General features: G+C 39.5%; 3 protein-coding genes and 1 long non-coding RNA gene across 17 annotated transcripts in view; all 4 read right to left on the reverse strand.

Annotated features, from left to right (window-relative positions):
* Positions 1-19,879, reverse strand: part of wdr11 (WD repeat domain 11) — a 97,842-nt gene that overhangs the window by 52,452 nt on the left and 25,511 nt on the right. The gene's annotated exons all lie outside the window — the stretch shown is intronic.
* Positions 1,638-8,275, reverse strand: LOC147050348 (uncharacterized). Its single transcript, XM_085922531.1, has 11 exons — positions 7,947-8,275; positions 7,821-7,864; positions 7,598-7,678; positions 7,321-7,492; positions 7,070-7,179; positions 6,874-6,993; positions 4,627-4,702; positions 2,709-3,147; positions 2,566-2,634; positions 2,203-2,346; positions 1,638-1,880 (listed from the first exon to the last, which is right to left on the reverse strand). The coding sequence occupies exons 8-11, from the start codon at positions 3,144-3,146 to the stop codon at positions 1,719-1,721; spliced, it is 813 nt and encodes a 270-aa protein (XP_085778657.1). The 5' UTR covers position 3,147; positions 4,627-4,702; positions 6,874-6,993; positions 7,070-7,179; positions 7,321-7,492; positions 7,598-7,678; positions 7,821-7,864; positions 7,947-8,275; the 3' UTR covers positions 1,638-1,718.
* On the reverse strand, positions 8,292-15,061 carry LOC147050349 (uncharacterized). 14 transcript variants are annotated; one of them, XM_085922530.1, is made up of 3 exons: positions 13,953-14,017; positions 13,505-13,589; positions 8,292-13,376 (listed from the first exon to the last, which is right to left on the reverse strand). In XM_085922530.1, exon 3 carries the CDS (start codon positions 13,290-13,292, stop codon positions 8,700-8,702), a length of 4,593 nt encoding a protein of 1,530 aa, XP_085778656.1. In that variant the 5' UTR covers positions 13,293-13,376; positions 13,505-13,589; positions 13,953-14,017; the 3' UTR covers positions 8,292-8,699. The 14 variants fall into 14 exon arrangements, with proteins under 14 accessions (XP_085778656.1, XP_085778655.1, XP_085778654.1 ...); XM_085922529.1 differs by having other exon boundaries at positions 13,831-13,967; XM_085922528.1 differs by lacking the exon at positions 13,953-14,017 and adding an exon at positions 13,727-13,791.
* On the reverse strand, positions 15,709-18,826 carry LOC147050350 (uncharacterized). The gene is made up of 4 exons (XR_015067393.1): positions 18,728-18,826; positions 17,554-17,573; positions 16,088-16,528; positions 15,709-15,978 (listed from the first exon to the last, which is right to left on the reverse strand). It is a non-coding gene; the product is annotated as an uncharacterized LOC147050350 (long non-coding RNA).

A 19,879-nucleotide genomic window follows, 5' to 3' on the forward strand; every position in this document is an offset into this window, starting at 1 on the left:
ACCACTCTTAAGAGTCTCAGAGTCATTGCTGTGCAATAACATCCTGCTGTCCACACCTTTTTTGAATTGTCTACACTGTTTGTAGTCTGTGTCCTCTCTGCATCCATTGCAGCCTGGTCATCACGGAAGAGGGACCCTCCCATCTGTCTTCTCTTCTGAAGGTTTCTCATTTCCCCTAGTTGGAGTTTTGAGTTTTTCCTTGCCCTCCTGGGAGTTTAAGATCAGGGGATGTTAGAGAATATTTGTCATTTTTCAAATTTCCTGAGTGTTGTTACTCACCTAAATGTTGAACAGAGACTGTGATGTACCGGAGTCAAATTCCTTTTTTGGCACGCTTAAACATGGCGATTAAAAACTCTTGAATTTTAGAAAAAACAGTATGCAAGAAAACCACTAAGCGAGTAAAAACAGTACATACGCAACAAATATTAGTCAACAAGAAAAAAACAGTCAAAAAGATAGCTAGTAAGAATCAAGTCTGAATCTGTTCTTATTCGGCATAACATCTGCATGACCGTGGGACGGTGGGAAACGTAATTTCGATCTCTTTGTGTGTCTTAACGTGAAGAAATTGACAATAAAGCGGACTTTGACTTTTTTTGACTTTGACAACATAACATCCACCAGGTGTCAATGCTGAGCGACAGTTATTAGGCATAAGATGAACAGTTTAAAGATAGAACATGTAGAAAAAGACATTCCTGTCCACAAAGCCCAGTGGAAAATAAGGATGCTGAGGACAAAGATACTGCTGCTTTGAGGTTGGGGATGTCTGAATAATATGCAGCAAAATCAAAAACAACACCAAAAATAATTCCTCAATCCACATTAAAAGTAAAATAACATTGAGTTTCTTTAAAAGTTGACAGAATTACATTGCATGTCCAATGAAAAAATATGCATATCTCTTCAAACTTGTTATAAATGTAAGGCTGTGTGTGCAATTGTAACAGACATAAATAATGAAGCCAGCTCATCCGCTGTGCAACATATTTATTTTCTGCGCCCTCTACTGGCAAAAATACATATTGCATTTAGACGTATGGGTTTCTTCCTCTAAATGTAAAATACCATATACTATACATTAAAATCATGTACTATACGTTAATACCATTAACTACATATTAAACAAAACTATAGCGACGGTATTTGCTATTAACAAAATCGTAAACTGGGTCACCTAAATCGGCAGATGAGGCTGCTGGTAATGATTTTTCAACATCCACCAGGTGCTGAGCGACACAATCAACAGATAGGGAATGTACTGCTTATCATCCAACATATAGAACATTTAGCAAAGTTTAGTAAAGACCTAGTTACTTTTTTCAGGTTTTTGTTTTAGCTTATGTGTTTATCAAGACAACCCATGAAAGGAAAACTAAATATGTCCGAAGAAGTTGTATTTTGCTGTAGGAATAGTTAATAATAATTTATCATAATTAAAAAAAAATATTTGGAAAAGTATGGGAGGAAAAAAAAAATTAAAGCATCTAATTGAATTGATACAACTAATACATTTAATATAATGACGCAACACAATTTATACACAGACAACTAAATATAACTAAATGGTGAAATCTATTATTATAAATCAGATTAAATTAATTCAATTAAATAAAAAAATAAACAATGACTATTTTGTGCATTTAACTTTAAACTTTAATAATCAAACACAACAACAAACAAGTAACAAGAATAGAACAAAAAATAAAACAAAATTACCATTTAAACCCCTCTGGGGGGAAATTCGCTCCATCGGGGAATCTTAGGTTCCACTGAACCAGTGGAACCGTTTTAATATTACTGGCCCCATCGACAAGGTCAACTTGATCCCCTTTGATTTTAAAAGCTATGACATGAAAAGCCTCTTGGTCCAGTTCCTGCGTGAAGAAATTTCATGACAATTAGACGGATAGAAACCTAAAACAATTTGATTAATTTCATGACCATAATCACAACCACAATGATTTTACAGGCAAGGAAGCAAGTGAAATTGTATGTCTTCCAGATAGGGCTGTATCTGCAACAAAATCTGATCAAGTTGGTGATCCAGATTTGGAAAATACTCCTAAAGCATGAATCTGACTTCAGCCTTGATGATGATGAGCCACTGATAGCAGTTTATCTCAAGTAAATACCAGTATTGATTCAATTTAGAATACCTTTGTTTATACATGGGAAAAAAGTGCTTGCTTTAGGTACCTTAATGACCGTACTTTCTGTGGAGTGGAGCTCCACACCACCACGACACACTGACATCATGTGTGTCAAAGTAAGCCGCTGTCCAACTTTGACGCAGAAGAAGTTCGCTTCGCGCCATCTGACGACTTTTATTTCACTTTGGTCCTATAATGAAAATGTCAAATTAGTACTAGCTGTTGAAATGTAGATCTAGACTACAATTACTAAAGCAACATGATGCCTTAAGGGACCTTACTCAGGTGAAATGAGTGTGGTAAATTTAGACACATACGTGTACACACACACACACACACACACACACACACACACACACACACACACACACACACGCGTAGTGTGAGAGAGAGAGAACAATCAGTTTACTTTTTTTAAATAGAAAATGCCCAATGGCACCGGCATCCCTCTTGTATACACCATTCTGATGGGGAGAATCTAAAAAAGAAAGACTGATTAAACTTCAATACTTCATGAAGGAGAGGGAACTAAAAGAGAAGGATTGATCTTACAGCAGAGACAGTGCCATCGGTTGTGAAAAGGACACCCGCCTCATGGCAAATGTCCTTCAATGGCCGGCTAATACTGGTAGGGTACAAGAGGGCCGTCCCCTTCTCCTCCAACTCCGGGGTCACCTCCATCCCCCCAGCGATGTAGATGGAGGTGTTTGTCCGGGAGAGGAGGACCCCTTCCTCTCGCCCCCGGCCAAAATTAATAAAGCGGAAAGTACCTCCGACAGAGACATCGGAGGCTAAATTAGGGAATAAAATTAATTTACAAAGATGGTGGCCATCACACAGGGCCACCACTGTATTCGAGTGTGAGGCCCCAGCCTCCACCGTTTTGTCCTCCTTCAAAACCCATCTCGAATATTTTGTCGTGGTTTTGGAGGCCACGACTTTGGCTGTGAGTGCCTTCGGCACTTGTTGGAGGCTCCATAAGTTTTCCATTCTGAAAAAAATGAATAAAAATAATAACTGATCAGCAGAGACATAATTACCACAGCACTTATATATGGTTTAATTTGTCTACACGATGACAGAAATTGATTTAATAAAAAAGCAGCCCCACCCCTTTGGAAAGTGTAAATGTGTATACCCTTCCCCAAATGACTTTTGTTGAATTGTTTTTTGTTGTTTTTATCTCTCTCTCTCTCTCTCTCTCTCTCTCTCTCTCTCTCTCTCTCTCTCTCTCTCTCTCTCTCTCTCTCTCTCTCTCTCTCTCTCTCTCTCTCTCTCTCTCTATCTATCTCTATCTATCTGTGATATGTCTGTTTATTTATTTATTTATTTATTTATTTCTTATTATTATTAGAAGTTGTTAAGAGTACACTCCTTTGATCTAAAATATAATTTAAAACTATAATTCCTTACAAAATAACATTTGTGTACAAAACTGATGAATCCAACATAAATTTTAAGCCAATTTAACATGACTGCCTTCAGTTTCTCATGTACAATTTGCACAAAGTCATTGCTTATTTTACATCTGATCGCATTCAATTTCACTAGAAAAGATCCGTGCAAAGGCATGAACAATCATCATTAAAAGCCTCATTTTAAGAAATGAATAAGACCGATTCTTTACTATTTGTTATAGGGAAATAAACATCTGCATTCTACTGCCAGAAACGGTGCTGAGAGTTGACTTTTTTATCTAGCCGCGCAACTCGCATGATTGACAGCGCCACGGTTTTTTTTTTCTGGCCGCGCTTCGTTCCCAGGCTTTTTTTCCCTCATGCGGTACGGATCAAAAGAGGTGTCCAGCCTTGTTAAGGCGGCATCACAATATCACACGGATAAAATAACATCGCCCATTTATAATTGTACAAAAAAGGTATACAATATGACTCGGATTATTTGCTCATTTCGTTTTAGAGTACAAACTACTGAATGATATTTAGTCAAGACACACAAAATGCACCAAGATTTGCATTATCTGTCTTAAAAACTAAACCATACTATGAAATATATTGTTCGAGAAATGCTTACTAATGGATACATTTCTTGAGGTCATAGGACTCGTATAATAGATATAATAATATACATTTTCAAGGTCAAAGGACTCATTTAATAGTTTTACACTTGCCGTCGTGCGCGAGTTTTTTTTTTTTTTTTTAATTCCATCGTGCTTGAATTCCAGCTTTTCTTCAACTATATCGGTACAATTATTATACCTTGTAAGAAACGAACCTAAAGACGTATTACTCAAATTCGCGTGTACAGGCCTTTTCGGAACATTTGAAAAGGCCTGTCTGTACACGCTAAAAAGTGAGGATGTGACTTAATTTTCACCCAGTTTAAAGTAGCAAATACTAATTTACACAGTAACATAATGGTCTACAGTACAAAAATAGACTACAAAGTGTTTATAAATGTTTTGGGAAAATCAAATTTCGGATTGGGGTGAGATTGATAAAAAGCGTCTTACCTTTTTCGATGTCTGGGAACCACTGGCGGGAATTGGAGTGCGCCCTAACATCTTTGAGGGTAGTGGGAAACTTCAACTACAGTGCAGGATAAACAGATATGCAACATTAGCATATGCAAGCAATAAAAAGAGTGTCAGATACACATATCCCTGTAAATTCGTGTGAATTGTGACTATACGATTGAGTGAACATGTTTCAGCATTTTAAGATGATGTTCATGATATACATACGACGATCATACTCCTTGTGAATTCCGATTTCTGTGAATGTATCACAACCCACAACCCCCGGCCCCACGCGACGAAAATTACGTAGTATCAACCAATATGATATTAATTACACACGGAAGAAATGAAAATACTAACAGCGAAACACATCATGTGGAATGTGATTCTACGATTGAGAGCTGTCAGTCATGGTCAAAACATATTTTTCACCATGACTTATGATGATCAGTTCTAAGCGCCATTCTCTGCAGCCAGATGTTGTTCACCAAGTATAAATTGTCAATGACTAAGTGGTGAAATAAATGAGAATATGAAATAATGAATTAGTATTAAACAAATAAAATTCTGATTTGTGTATTTAGTAAGGTAAATAAGCCTTCACACAACGACTTTTGTAAAACTTAGAAAAAGGCATGTACACGCGGATGTCTAGTAAATGAAATGTGAGGATATAGGAATACTTCATTTTCACAAAGTTTAAAGTGGCGAATACTAATTTCCACAGTAACAGAAATGCAACAGTTTACAGAGCACTGGGTCTGATTGGCTACCATTACGCTGCCTTAGCCAACCGCTTACGTAATTGCACGCTGCCTTAGCTAACCGCTCACGTAATTGGGCGCTGACTTAGCCAATCGCTCACTGAATTATTACGTTAACACGTAAACTGTCTTGTGTTCAGCAGTTTGACGACAATGTGCAAACGAAATTTTGAAAACAAAACACAAATGAAAATCTAATTATTCAACTACATTTTCACTTTCACACAGAAAAAAAAATAGACAGTGCTCTAAAATGGTAACTAGGTGCAGGATAATAAAAAAAAAAAAAGATATGCATTATTAAAAGTTAATAGTGTTCAAAGAAGCATTAAAAATGTCAAAATTATGTAATACTTGAAATATAAGTAACTTTTAGAAAAGCGAGAAATAACAAAATTATGAAAATATATAACATGATTAAGAAATGATAAACATGAAAAATAAACAAGTATGAATAAATTGGACTTGACTTGAATATGTTCAAATTCATGTTTAAATATTGGAAACAGAAAACATAATAAACAAATATGAATAAATTAGACTTGACTCGAATGTGTTCAAATTCATGTTTAGATATTGGAAAGAGAAGAAAGATTTTTTGGGAAAAAATACCGGGTTTTTTTATTGACTCAAAGAAGTAATGCAAGAAATAATATAAATAACTTTCAGAAACTGAAGACATACAGATAAAAACATATCAAGTATTTTACTGATTCAATAAACATAAAAATGATGAACAACAATGAACAAAGACTTGAATGTGTTCAAAGTCATGTTTAAATATTGGAAAAAAACACACATAATAAAGCAAACACAACAAAAGAAAAACATTGGTGCTTTTCGGGACAAAATACAAGTTTTTTTTTTAGTTGTATCAAACATGTAATGCTAGAAATAATATAAATAAGTTTTAGAAACTCTCAAGAAATAACAAAATAGAAATCATATCAAAAGTTTTACTGATTCAATAAATAATAAATAGTAGTGATAAACAATAATGAATAAGGACTTATATGTCATAATGACATAATGAACCAAACAAGAAAAGAAAGTGAGCTTTTTAGGACAAAAATGCAGTATGATTCTTTTTCCAGCTTAATCAGAGACGGCAGTGGGGCAAAAAATCTGCCATAAAGATATTATGCTTGTGCATGGGGATGCTATTTTTTTATTTTGAATGTTATGTTAATTTGAGTGTTATTTTTTAAGAGATTAAGTGTAACATGATTGTAGACGCTGTTATACAAGAGATAATGCCAACATAATTTGTGGCCAAAAAATATAGAATGTTCAACAACCGTGCAACTCAAAATTGTTACAATTTCAGAGTTCAAAGCACTGCCAAAATAACAAAGTAACCAAATAAATGAATGAGTAAATAAATAAATAAATAAATAAATAAATACATAAATACATAAATACATAAATACATGAATAAATGAATGAATGAATGAATGAATGAGAACAGAAAACAGACCGTATCTGAGGCTTAGTGGAGTAAAATCAGAGGGACAAGCTTCCGACTGTTAAAGACCAAGCTGTTCTTTGTCTGCATTTCTGGATGCATGTAGAACCACAGGCAATACCCAAGAACATACTAAAAAAAACATGAAAGAGGTGTTGAGGAAAAAGAGCAAAATGCTTCAAGAAAATGTTCCTTGTCGGTTACTCACAGAAGAATTAGAAGAAGTCCTGTGTGTTACCATGCTGGTTTGGGAGTTTGTGTTTCATGATGCTGGCCTCCCTTGTACAAGTCTTTTTGAAAGGCTTGGCTCTCCCTGTGCTATAATATAATATCATAATTAATTCATTTGTAAAAATCACGTTACAATACAATCATACGTCAAGCATATGTACAACTTGTGTCCATCTACTAAAGATTCAATGACATGAACACATTCGATTTGTAATGACAGTTACTTACGTGTTGCTTGGAGTCAATAGAAAAGGAGAATAACATTGGTCCCATGGATCTTCTTAAAATTTTGGTCATTTCTTTAGCGAAACAGGCCAGGTGTCATCAAGGTTGAGTACCAGGGTGGCCAAACTCCTGTCTAGACAAATGGAGCATGTAGAGCCACACGCAACAGAAAAAACTGAAGAAGAAAAAACACAGAGGTGATAAGGACATGAGATGAAAAGGACATTCAAAATTAAAGAAGGTGTTTTGTGACAATAGTCAATAATAATTGGCTACTTACAGAGGAATGAGAAGTCCTGCTTCTTGCCACCCTGGCTAGGAAGTCATTGGTCCATGATGAATGTTTTTGCATGCTCAAGGTCTTTGTGGAGAAAAAAAAGACAATCCAGCAAAATGTATTGAAAATGTATGATACTGCAGAGGGCTTACCCAAGCGTAACTATAAATTACAACATGTTACAATGTTATAATTACATTACAATAAGGTGATATGTCATGCCTACCTCTGGCCTCCTTTGTGGGATGAACTGCTTTCGCCAGATAAAAACTGTTGAGATACAGAAGAGTGAAATAGCAGCATTTACTGTCTTTAGAAAAGAAAAAAACATGTTTCATGATGAGCAACTCACCTCATCTGTTTTCTGTTCTCGCCTTGTGATTGACATTCCAAAAAATTCAAAATAAAATTCAAAACAATTAAAAATTCTAAGTTTAAACAATCAAAAAGTTAAAAAGTCTCCCTTTACCTCAACAATAAGTTAATTTAAAAATTTAAAAAGTTAGTTAAAAATGTAAAAGTTTTAAAAGTTAAAATTTTTAAAAATAAAAGTACAATTTTTGGTTAAAAAGGCTCCCTTTATCTCAACCATAAGTTAATTTAAAACTTTAAAAAGTTAGTTAAAAAGGTAAAAGTTGTAAAAGTTAAAATTTTTAAAAATAAAAGTAAAGGGAGCAAAAACAAACCAAACGAAAATAAAAGTAATTTTTTAAAAAATTAAAAAGTTGAGTTAAGGGAAGGCTTTTTGAAATTTTAAAAAGCCTTTGCCTTCCCTTAACTCAACTTGATGTCTCATCAATCTCCAACCACTATTCCATCTCATCATAAAAGCCTTATTTTTCCACCATAGACATGAGTCAGCTACATTTATACTATCTGCAGAAAACAAAGTATGTCATACGTAGGTCTGTAGTGGTTTTCTATATTGAAATGTAAGGTTTCTTTCATTTGTCATTTGGAACAACCTTCGTCCCAGGTCCCATCTCGCCTAAAGTCAACAAATCACCCACCACTTCCCACCACTACTATGATATACTTACGACGACGTTCACGTTTTGATTTCCATCCCTTTTGCAATTGCTGGACCACACGATTTAGCTGTGACTTACCTTTCAATGGTCAAAACACAGAAAACAGGATTGTGATAGCTGTAGTACGTTCGCAGGACACCTGAATGAAGAGCACACTGAGGTCGAGACACAAAAATGAGGTCAAGCAATGTGTTTTTGTCAGTGGTAGCAGTGGTTATGAGCTGCGTGTAACCTGTTGAGCGAAACAAATCAAGAATGGGCTTGAATGAGGCAGATAGCATATCTTCATTAAAATCCCCACATACCAAGATCTGATGATGTTCCATTACGGCAAGATACCTTAACAGATTTCCCAGGCTTGGCAGAAATGTGCGCAGACTGTGTCCTGGAGGCCTGTAAACGGCAGCAATCAGCACATTGAGGGGAGCTTCAAGTTTCACCACAACAAATTCAATGTCGGTCACACCCTGGATGTATTTCTTTTCCTGGGCTGCGATGTGACTTTTGACACAAATACCTACGCCACCACCAAGTTTTGTCGCCAAGTCAGGACAGTTTGTGTAAGAATCTCTTCGGTTCCTGTGAAACATGGTATAGCCTTCCAAGCAGGCAGCCGCAGATTCTCGGAGGTGTGTCTCTGTGAAGCACAAAACGTCAGCAAAATGCAGTTCGTGGTGACACCTGATATCCTGCACATGACAAGACAGCCCTTCGGTGTTATGATGGATGACGACCAGGTTGTTTGCTCTATCTACCGTCGGCATCACATGAAGAAGGGGCATTACACTGTCCAAACAATCCTCAGTCATCTCAGCGAGAGCAGCAGTGATTTCTGGATTTGCACGAAGCCTTCTCTCATCCATATGCAGAATATGCAGACCACTGAGCGAAGTCACTCTACTCAGAGCTACGTACCCCATGCCGTGTTCGAAAACGCCTTTCAGCGAAACAGCAGCCTCTGATGTTGTCATGCCTTGTACCTTGTGGATCGTGCAGGCAAAAGCAAGCTTGATGGGAAACTGTCGGCGCGTCACTCCAGCCTTTTTCAGCTTATCCTCCTGTCTGTCAATGTACACACGGTTAGCGGCACGCGCTGTGTTACTCACGTGATCAAGTTCCAACCCAAGTTTCTGGACACGGGCTTCATTCGGATAGTTGACCAATTCCACGATTTTTGCAAAGGTCCCGTTGCACAAACCTGCTTGAACATCAATATTACGTGTGAGCATAACACGGGCACCGAGGGCAACTTTGATTGAATCCGGGAGCTCGTTCTTAGCGCCTTGCACAGGGAAAAATTGCCTCGCCATTCTGCCAGTTTTTTTGTCCTTCTTGTAGTCATCTGCATCAATCTGTACAATGTTCTTATGAAGCAGATTCAGCATCGCAGCGTTATGGCCATCTACCTGTTTATTGGTGGCAAAAACATGCAGAATATGACTAGGACACATTTCTGGAGAAGTGTACCTCGTAGCGAGCAGAGCTCTGTCCAGTTCCGACAGTTCGTCAGACTTTTCTTTGACCCGGAGTCGGTTCAGCAGTTCAGCAAAGGCAATGTCATCTTTCTGCCTCATGATGGTGGTGAGTGTGATCTTTTTGAAGTTGTCACGCCAGTGGTCCAGCCGAGTGGGATCGTACACGCATAGAGGTTTGGACTGTCTCACGGGAGGGAGCTGAAAGAAATCTCCAACAGCAAGAACAGACATGCCACCAAACGGTAAATTGATGCCTTTGATTTGTTTCAACCTGGCATTCACATAGGCAAAGAGGTCTTTGGACACCATGGAAATTTCGTCGATAATGAGTATTTCGGCGATCGACAGCTCGGCTCTGACTTCGTCCAATTTATTGCCCAGGCCGTGGTACGGGGGCTTGAGACTTCTCGGCAGTTTCAGTAGACAATGCAAGGTTGTCCCAGAAATGTTGAATGCCGCCGTGCCAGTGAAAGCTGCGAGAACAACCGTCTGTTTGGAAATGTCTGCCTCCTCAGCCAGCCGCGGTAGTCTGTGCAGTATCTTGGTAGCCTCAGCATGGATACATTTGATCAGATGTGATTTGCCGGTCCCGGCGCCACCGTTGATGTAATAGAAGAACTGCTGGATTGGCTTTGGGTTACACACACGTTTTATGCACCAATCTCTGACCTTGTAGAAGACGGACGCTTGCTTTTGGTTCAGGTTCCGGTACATGTCACGTAACACTGTGGGATCGATGGCAGCAGGCTCTGTCACAATGGACATTTGTGTTGCTTCCGGCCTTACGTTGTAGTCCGGGACATTTTCCTCCACGTCGTCATTTGGTTCATCTCTTGCGTTGATTTCATCAATGCATTCGAGTCGTTGCAACTCACTCTCAGGAGCCAGGTGGCACCATTCGTTGATGACAAGCCCACTCTCCTCCACCTCTTGGATGGCATTGTCAATGTCTTGACTGTGTTTCTCGTACCTTTCTCTGTTCCTTTTGACAATTTCGCACACACGCTCCACAGAGTCACCGTATGGTAACTGTACACAGGCATGATCATGAAACAACTGATATGAGGGACAGCGTTTAGATTTTAATTGGCAATCAGCACGATGAGGCAGGTACAGCCTGAGCAATGAGCAGTAATATTCCTCTGCATTTTTTTCTTCTGAGAATTTGCAGTATTTGATGACCGCAGGTTTTTCTGTTCTTTTCTGGACAAACCCCATGTCGTTCAGCAGACGCAAAACATTTTTGCCTTTTACTTGTTTGCCGTAGACAATTCTGCATGTTGATGCAAAATCCGCCAAGCACATCACTTCAAAGTCCTTCGTTTGGGGTCTGCATTTATATTTGTCTGGCAGGCCAGTCATCCACACTTCATGAGACTCCTGCGTTTTGCCCTCAAGGAGTGAGAGAGGATAACTCATTTTCAGCGCATTGTCACTCGTTTGTACAAATATCACACTGCGAGAGGACTGCCTCATGTGTAAGCCGCACGCGCGTGCGACACACTCCTGAGCACTCACCTCTCTTTTCTTTGAGTACGCTTGCATGATTTGTTTCATTTCATCGCTCTCATTGACATTTTCATTGCGTGAGTTTTCAATAACAGATTTCAGATATTGACTCAGACCGTGTTCAGCTTTGCTGATGTAGCTGCAGATGTATGCGATGCACGAATAGGCATTCAGAATGTACTGGATGTCCAAGTTGCCATCCCAGGCAAGAAGCAAATGGCGGTTGTAGTTGTTCACCCAACAGTCTTTTGGATCTCGCTTCAGCACAACAGAACTCTTTGAGGCGGTCAGGCGCAAACATTGCATGTACTCAGCATCGGTGAGCTCGCATTTTGCCAAAAGCTGCGACAAAGTCAGGGATGAGGTTTCAGGTTCATTCAGCAAACGCTGCACACGAACAAGCTTGTCATTTGCCACCGCCCGCTTCTCCTTGTGTTGATCTTGATTTTCTTTATCGCAGGCTTCAGATGTGATGATCATTGTGGTTCTGCACGGCGGTTTGGGGAAACCAAATCGGCAGTTGGCACCTTGGTGCTTGACACACGTTTTGGAGTGACTTTTGCTGTGCATCTGAACTTCGGTGACTTTTTTATGCAATTCAGGTTCTTTTTCTGGGTCCGGCAGCTCAGCCGAGATGTATCGAGACACAAAATCACAGATGGCTCCTTGTGAGGCTTCCTCAAATACAGGGGCACCTTTAACCCATACGAGGCAATGAATGTGGGGACTTCCTCTGTGCTGAAACTCCAATCTGTAAAAGTAGTCAACGACTTCACCAATCGGTTGTGCCGGCGAGAGGATCAAATCTCTGAACAGAGCTTCCACACGTTTGTCAAACATGCGCATTGTCGTCACTGGATTGCTGCGCAGAATGTCACACTTGGTGGCCCAGTCGAGTTCAGCAAAATTCACCACCTCACCTTGTTGCGCTTTAATGGCGGTGATGACCTCTTTCCAACGCATTTCGGCAGCAGAAAACGTGCAAAAGAACGTGGGTGTACCCAGCTGTCGGATCATCGCAAAAAGATCTTTAGTGGTTCTTTCCCAATAGGCTGGCGTGCCTCTCAGGGGCGTCATAAAACGGATTGCGTCTTTGCTGCGCACCAGTTTCTCAACTTCACGTTTGTCCTGCAGCATAGCATTGTTTATCCTCCGACCATCCCTGGTAAAAGGTTTACCTTTGCGGAGCTGGATTCTCATGCTTGATGTTGCCTGGTAAATTTCAGTCACAAACTGAGCAAAGAACAAGTAGTTTGTATCACGAGCAAAACGTTCATCCACACAACACAGACGTGTTTTGAAATATTTGCTCGGTGTGAGTTTTATTTCTCTCTCTTCATCAAGGGTGTTTTTTCCGGTTGGAAACTGCACTGGAAATGCCATGGCCTCAAGTTTGGGAGTTCTGAAAAAGCTTACTGGGTTATTTCTTTCTGCAGGCGCCACACAGTAAATGCCTTGAGTAAAACTCAGAATTTCCTCTGACACATCATTCGGTTGGAGACAGGACTCCAGGATAACCCCACCGTTCGGTGCATCACCTTCTTCCACATGGTCAGCACTCTGTTGGTTGTCCACATTATCATGAGGATCATTCTGCGAGTCACTGTTCAATTCACAGAGAGCATCCCTCTCAAATGTGTGGATTGCCTCGAGGTCTTCCTCATTGTAGTCACCTTCATTCATTTCGTCATCATCAGAGCTGCTCTCGTCATCGGTGAGCGTCGGGTCGCAAAGGGCAGCGTCGTCGCGAATGGTTACGTCTCTGTACTGCGGATGAATTTGTTTCAGTTTTATCAGGGCACTCATTAACTTGGACCAAGTCACAGTTTGAAATATCTGATGCCCTTTGTAACAAAGGCGTCTCTTCAGTTTCACTCTCAACACCTGAGACCTACTTCTTAGTCTGGGCAAGACATTGACCGTTTCTTCCACTTCAGATGGTACACAAACAACATTCCCACGAATGGCTCGTTGTTGACCCTTTGGCAGAGGAACAATTTTGGCAAATGAAATGCATTTTGAAACAAGATGTCTTTCCAAAATATTCAGTTCACACAGTTCAGTGGGAATGTCTGCAAGTTGGAGATTGTTGATTACAGCAAGTGCTGGCATTTTACCGTCTGCGAGATGTGCATGGCAGGTGTGACATATCCACTCCATTTTTCTCTCATCCGGTACTTTGCAGCATGTCTTACATTCACGATTACAAACGTGAACAAACCTTCGTGTAAGGCAACTTGCAACAACGTCCTGGTTTTTCTTATATTGGGTCAGCTGGCGTACTTGATTGGGAAATAATGCTCTGTGACAAACTGTGCAAACAAACGTCGGTCCATTTTTCACCTGAACTTGGAAGAGCGCAACAGCTTTCATGATTGCGCGGTCGTTTCTCTCTTTACATAGTCTGTTGATGACTCTGTATTTTTGTAGCAGTTTCATTGCAGTGCGATTTGCATTTGCCTTCATTGATGAATCATGTTTGGCTTTCCAGAGAAAACTCATGTTTTCCTTCTGCTTGGATCTGAATGCAGGATCAAGTGCGTAACGTTCTCTGATATAAGAACATTGTTTACGCCTGAATTCATCGTCATGATCATACCTCTGCTTGATGTAGGAACGTTGTTTGTTCCGAAATATATCGTCATGACCATATCTCTGCTTGATGTAGGAACGTTGTTTGTTCCGAAATATATCGTCATGACCATATCTCTCCTTGATGTAGGAACGTTGTTTCTTCCGAAATGCATCATCATGACCATATCTCTGCTTGATGTAGGAACGTTGTTTGTTCCGAAATGTATCGTCTTGACCATATCTCTCCTTGATGTAGGAACGTTGTTTGTTCCGAAATGCATCGTCATGACAATATCTCTGCCTGATGTAGGAACGTTGCTTGTTCCGAAATGTGTCGTCATGACCATATCTCTCCTTGATGTAGGAACGTTGTTTGTTCCGAAATGTATCGTCATGACCATATCTCTGCTTGATATATTCGCACTGTTTGTTCCGAAATTCATCATTATGACTATACCTCTGTTTGACATAGGAACATTTTTTGGTCCGATACTCAACATTATGACTATATCTCTGTTTGACAGAATAGCACTTTTCGGCTCGATATTCGTCGTCACGACTATATCTCTGTTTAACAGAATTGCACTTTTTGGCTCGATATTCATCGTCATGACTATATCTCTGCTTCACAGAATAGCACTTTTTGGCTCGATGTTCATAGTCATGACTATATCTCTGTTTGCTATAAGAACGCTGTTTCATCTTAATTGTGTCATGTTTGCAATAGCGGTCGACTGCAAACGACTTTTGCTTGACACGGAAATTAGGGTCTTGCTGGTAGCGAGTAACTATGTAAGACTTTTTACGTTCTCTAATCGCTGGAGTTTGGTGGTATCTTTCCTTCTTTTTCATGTTTGCGTTTATTCTCCTTATTTCTTGTTCTGTGACTCTCGCCATAGCGTTATCAATTACCTTGTGGGCTTGAGTTCGTCTTTGAAATGTTTTCCTTTTGGATTTCGCAATTTTCACCACATCTCGTGTTTGTTTTTGTTGTGTACATACCACCTTACTGTTGTCATGTACCCCTTTAATGGGTTCGTAGTGTTTGCTCGCACATGGTCTGGACTCACCCATCACCATACGCTGCGTCATCTCAGTGGCAGACTGGCTTAACACAGCATCATCATTGTGTGTTGTCATAACAGACGATTCTGCATCAGTCGCCATTTCACGGTCACTTGCATTGTCATCAGGTTGAAAGCTTACCGGCATCAATTCATATTGAGCAGTGGGAGCGGCACCAGCCAGAGTGAAAACCTGTATGAGCTTGTCTATCAGATCGTTCAAACATGTAAAAAGCATCATGACAGCTGTACCATGTGGTGCGCCAAAGGGCGGAGGGAGCCCATCACGTTCTCTGGCATGTGGATCAAAATAGCCATATCTACCTTGGTTGTTTCGGAAAACAGCAATAAACAATGAATTCATAACCAAGAGAGCATAATTTACCTCTGACACCAGGCACTGAAGTCCGTCACGGAGCATCATAAAGGCCACATCAGCAATAGAGGAATTGAAAAGACCATACATTGACTGATACTTTATTAGCACATGTTGTTTGTGAAAGCCATTCACAATGGATGGGATTTCATCAGTTGCCAAATGATGATGTTCGAACCGTCCTTCGTCTTTCAGCACAGCCACAGTAGCCACATACAGCTCATTGCCTCGATCGAGAACAAGGTCCAGGTGAGCACTAGTCACATTGTCTGTCTCCTGCAGGAAAGCTAGAAATGTAGCAGAGTTTGCAGCACACTGACTGTTTCTGGAATCACCATACTTTGGATGATCTTGACTGTAGGATGCCAAAACACACGTTACAGGATCATGAGACGTAGACATCATTACCGCCTTAGAATTTTCAGGTTCAATGGCCATCAATTCTTTAGCAGCTGTTGGTTTACCTGCACTTCCAGAGTCTGTGTTGTTTTTACGCTTTTGCCAGCTTGCCTTGACAGCTTGCGCCTTCTTGCTTTTGCGTGGCATGGCTCGTGTCTTGCACTTTTCTCAATTGGATCCCGCACAAAAGGTAATATCTCAGTCAGGCAGGGCCCGATGCAAGGGGTTATATTTCGATGCACAGCCCACAACAGGGTTATAGTGCACAAAAGGCCTTATCCGCACCACAGATTGTCTTATCCACACCACAGATTGTCTTATCCACACCACAAATTGTCTTATCCACACCACAAATTGTCTTATCCAAAGAGGTACAGTGAGTGAAAGAAGTCAGAGACAAAAGGTGGAGCAGAATAAAGAGGGTTGGTTGGGGGGGGTTGGTCTTCTCAGTCGACAGCCTGGCTGGATACAATCCGCACCTCACCTTCGGTCAAAGCGAATGAACTCTGCAGACAGAGACAAAAAGAGAATCAGTTATTGTACTTGAACATACATCTGTGTCCAAAAATGTGCAAAATGTTGCAGGACTATTTAAAATATACATATATTGTGATATTTTAAGCACACAATCAATCTCCTTAATCATAATTAAGCAAGAACAGAACATAAAAATTTGAATATTATTCACTTCAAACACATCCACACAGTGGTCACAACTAAGGATGCTCCTGTCACCATCCAAACCAATGATACAAAAAATTAGAGGAATAGTCACTAGAGGAATAGTCACTGTTCACACACAACACGACTGAAAGGTCACAATTTGTGAGGAAACCCAAAGGGTGATTTTAATATGACACATATTCAACTAATGGTAACAACAAACACACATAAAACATGCATTAACATCCTTTCATCGCATTATTAGTGGCAATAGCATGCAAACATGCTACGCAGTGTGTCTATGCAGTGCTGCTTCGGCTTTTATCAGGATCTCAAAGAAAAAAACAAGAACATATCTATATGTGCTTATAATGATAGAAGAAGTAAAAAATGGCCGTATTATGTTTCCAAATGTGAGGGGTTGATGTACGAAATTATAATGCTGACAAACAAGTTGGACTCTTGCCGTAATTTCGTTCAATCTTATATTTCTGTTTTCATTTATTGTTTACACTGCGACGGAGTGACAGCACCACATCTGTTTTTTTAATGTTACTTGGGTGACACTAGTGTTCAAATTGGGAAGTAACAGTTTGGACAATGTGTCAAGCACCACCACAACAAACGTAATATATGCCAAATCTCCCCCACAAAAAAAACCTCGAATCTCTGTGACAGTATTTTGCCAGGGTCCTTTCTATGTAACACCAAAACCTACTTTGCAATCCCTTTCAGTCTTGTATTTTCAAAATCCAGTAAACATAAACAGCATGAAGAAAGAATTATTTTGTTGACGCAAAAACTATAAATCTGTCTGAAAAAACCTGATGCCATTAGTGAAATTAAATAATCATAATCCACACCTTACCTTTGATCAAAGAAATTCAGCTGCATATAGAGGAAGAGAGAGAGAGAGAAATCAGTTATTGTACTTGAACATAAATTTGCATCAAATGTAAAAAGTTTTTTTTTTAATATATTATTTACAATTACAATAGAATATTTTGGTTTGGAAATTTTTAATATTTCTTGCACACAATCCCTTCCAATCAAATAGAAGATACAATACAGCATAAAAAAGTGAATTTTCTTATGTTTGGAGAAAATGTTCAAACTCCCACGGAAACCACAAATACACATCCGCAAAATGGTCTGAAGCAGGGATGCTCCTATCATGATCAGCCAATTTTCATGAAGATTTGTGTAATTCAAATACATTATCAAGCTACTCCATCACGCTTCATCATCGTCTTCAGGGTTCTCAAGGTGAGAATCTCACTGCACACACACAAACCAATCATACAGATAGCAATGCCCTATTGAGGCACACAAAAGTAATTTTATCGAACATTAGACAGACTTCCGAATCCCGAGTCTAATATTTTCGAGAAAATTATCGAACCAAAAACGAGCATGTAAAAAGAAATATTTTGTTATGACCCAAAAACGGTGTGTATATGTATATGAAATAGTATACAGCCACTGAACATTTCTTTAGGCATGAATACATGACAGAGAAACGACACCTTAAACACCTAATTTGCTCAACAGAAATTACTTTGACACTCGTAACAACACCAGGTTGTCAGACGTAGCTCAACAAAACTTGAGTTCCCCGTTGTTACTGAAGAACTCCAGGGAGAAAGGCGCCCTACATTTTTGCCGTAAATCAATTAAAATGGCGGCCGTAGGTTAATTGACTTTATAAACGTAACCACTTAAACGAAACACAAGGCAACCTAAACAAAAAAAGAACATTGAACCAAACGAAACACAAGGCAACCTAAACAAACAAACAAAAAAAATTGAACCAATCTTATTTACACTGTGTACGACCTATGGTCAACAAGTTAACAGTAACACAAGCAGATGCTAGCGAACTAACAATAGCGACGCACGGACCGTATGAAGCTAAGTTGCTAACACGCGCGGAGAGACAAACACCAAATGGATATAAACACGATAGTTTTAAGTAGATTAGACCATTGTGGAGAACATTTGGCCATTTGAATTCTTAAGACGGCGTCGTGTTGCAACCTTACCGTCGTCACGCAGCAGCGGCAACATCCGAATGAATGTAATGTTCACGTGGTGACGCGTACATGCGTGTCATGAGGCATTTGTAACAATGGGAAATTCTAAAACTCAAGTCCGTGAGGTAAGTAACTTTAAATGATCGTGCTTTGAGCCACGTACTCTAGTTGAATATCCCATTATATCAGACCTTTAAAGTACAGTTTGGACTATTCTATAATCGTTTTACAATGTAGCTAGGCAATATTGCCTGCATAATGTGCTGCTGTGAATGTTGTGATTTTCTAAACAGATATTACTTTGACACTCAAAAAAACACCATGTTGTCAGACGTATCTCCGTTGTTACTGGGGGAAAGGCGCCAATCATTTTTGCCGTGAAGCAATTAAAATGGCGGCCGTAGGTTAATTGACTTAATAAACCTAACCACTTAAACGAAACACAAGGCAACCGAAACAAAAAACCAGAACAAATTAACCAAACCAAACAAAAGGCAACCTAAACAAACAAACAAAAAAAGAACATTGAACTAATCTTATTTACACTGTACAAACATACGACCTATGGTCAACAAGCTAACAAAAACAAGCGCAGATGCTAGCGGTCTAACAATAGCAAGAAGACGCACGGACCGTTTGAAGCTAAGTTGCTAACACGCGCGGAGAGACAAACACCAAATGGATAAAAACATGATAGTTTAAAGTAGATTAGACCATTGTGGAAAACATTTGGCCATTCGAATTCTTAAGACGGCGTCGTGTTGCCACCTTACCGTCGTCACGCAGCAGCGGCAACATCCGAATGAATGTAATGTTCACGTGGTGACGCATACATACGTGTCATGAGGCATTTACGACAATGGGAACATCTAAAACTCAAGTCCGTGGGGTAAGTAACTTTTTAAATGATCGTGCTTTGAGACACATACTCTAGTTGAATATCCCATTATATCAGATCTTTGAAATACAGTTGGGACAATTCTATAATCATTTTACAATGTGGCTAGGCAATGTTGCCTGCATAAAGTGCTACTGTGAATGTTGCCATAATGAAGTGCTGGTGTGCCTGTCATGGGGAGGCGGGTTGTTTTGTACATTACTTTTGTAATAAAAATCTTGGGCAGTTATCAGACATTCATTCTCACCGGTGCACGCACATGT

Source organism: Syngnathus leptorhynchus, chromosome 10 (genome assembly GCF_054491065.1).
Source record: "Syngnathus leptorhynchus isolate UIUO chromosome 10, UIUO_Slep, whole genome shotgun sequence".
Taxonomy (NCBI): Eukaryota; Metazoa; Chordata; class Actinopteri; order Syngnathiformes; family Syngnathidae; genus Syngnathus; species Syngnathus leptorhynchus.

Bases quoted from the DNA above. Each gene is read 5' to 3' on its own strand.
- LOC147050348 (XM_085922531.1), bottom strand. From the start codon at position 3,146: ATGGAAAACTTATGGAGCCTCCAACAAGTGCCGAAGGCACTCACAGCC. The intron at 2,635-2,708 runs GTAAGATCAATC...TTTCTTTTTTAG, and splicing joins CCGATGGCACTGTCTCTGCT to ATTCTCCCCATCAGAATGGT. The intron at 1,881-2,202 runs GTACCTAAAGCA...TTCTTCACGCAG, and splicing joins CAGAAAGTACGGTCATTAAG to GAACTGGACCAAGAGGCTTT.
- LOC147050349 (XM_085922515.1), bottom strand. From the start codon at position 15,035: ATGAAAAAGAAGGAAAGATACCACCAAACTCCAGCGATTAGAGAACGT. The intron at 8,765-8,930 runs GTATGTGGGGAT...CTCTTCATTCAG, and splicing joins TGGAACATCATCAGATCTTG to GTGTCCTGCGAACGTACTAC.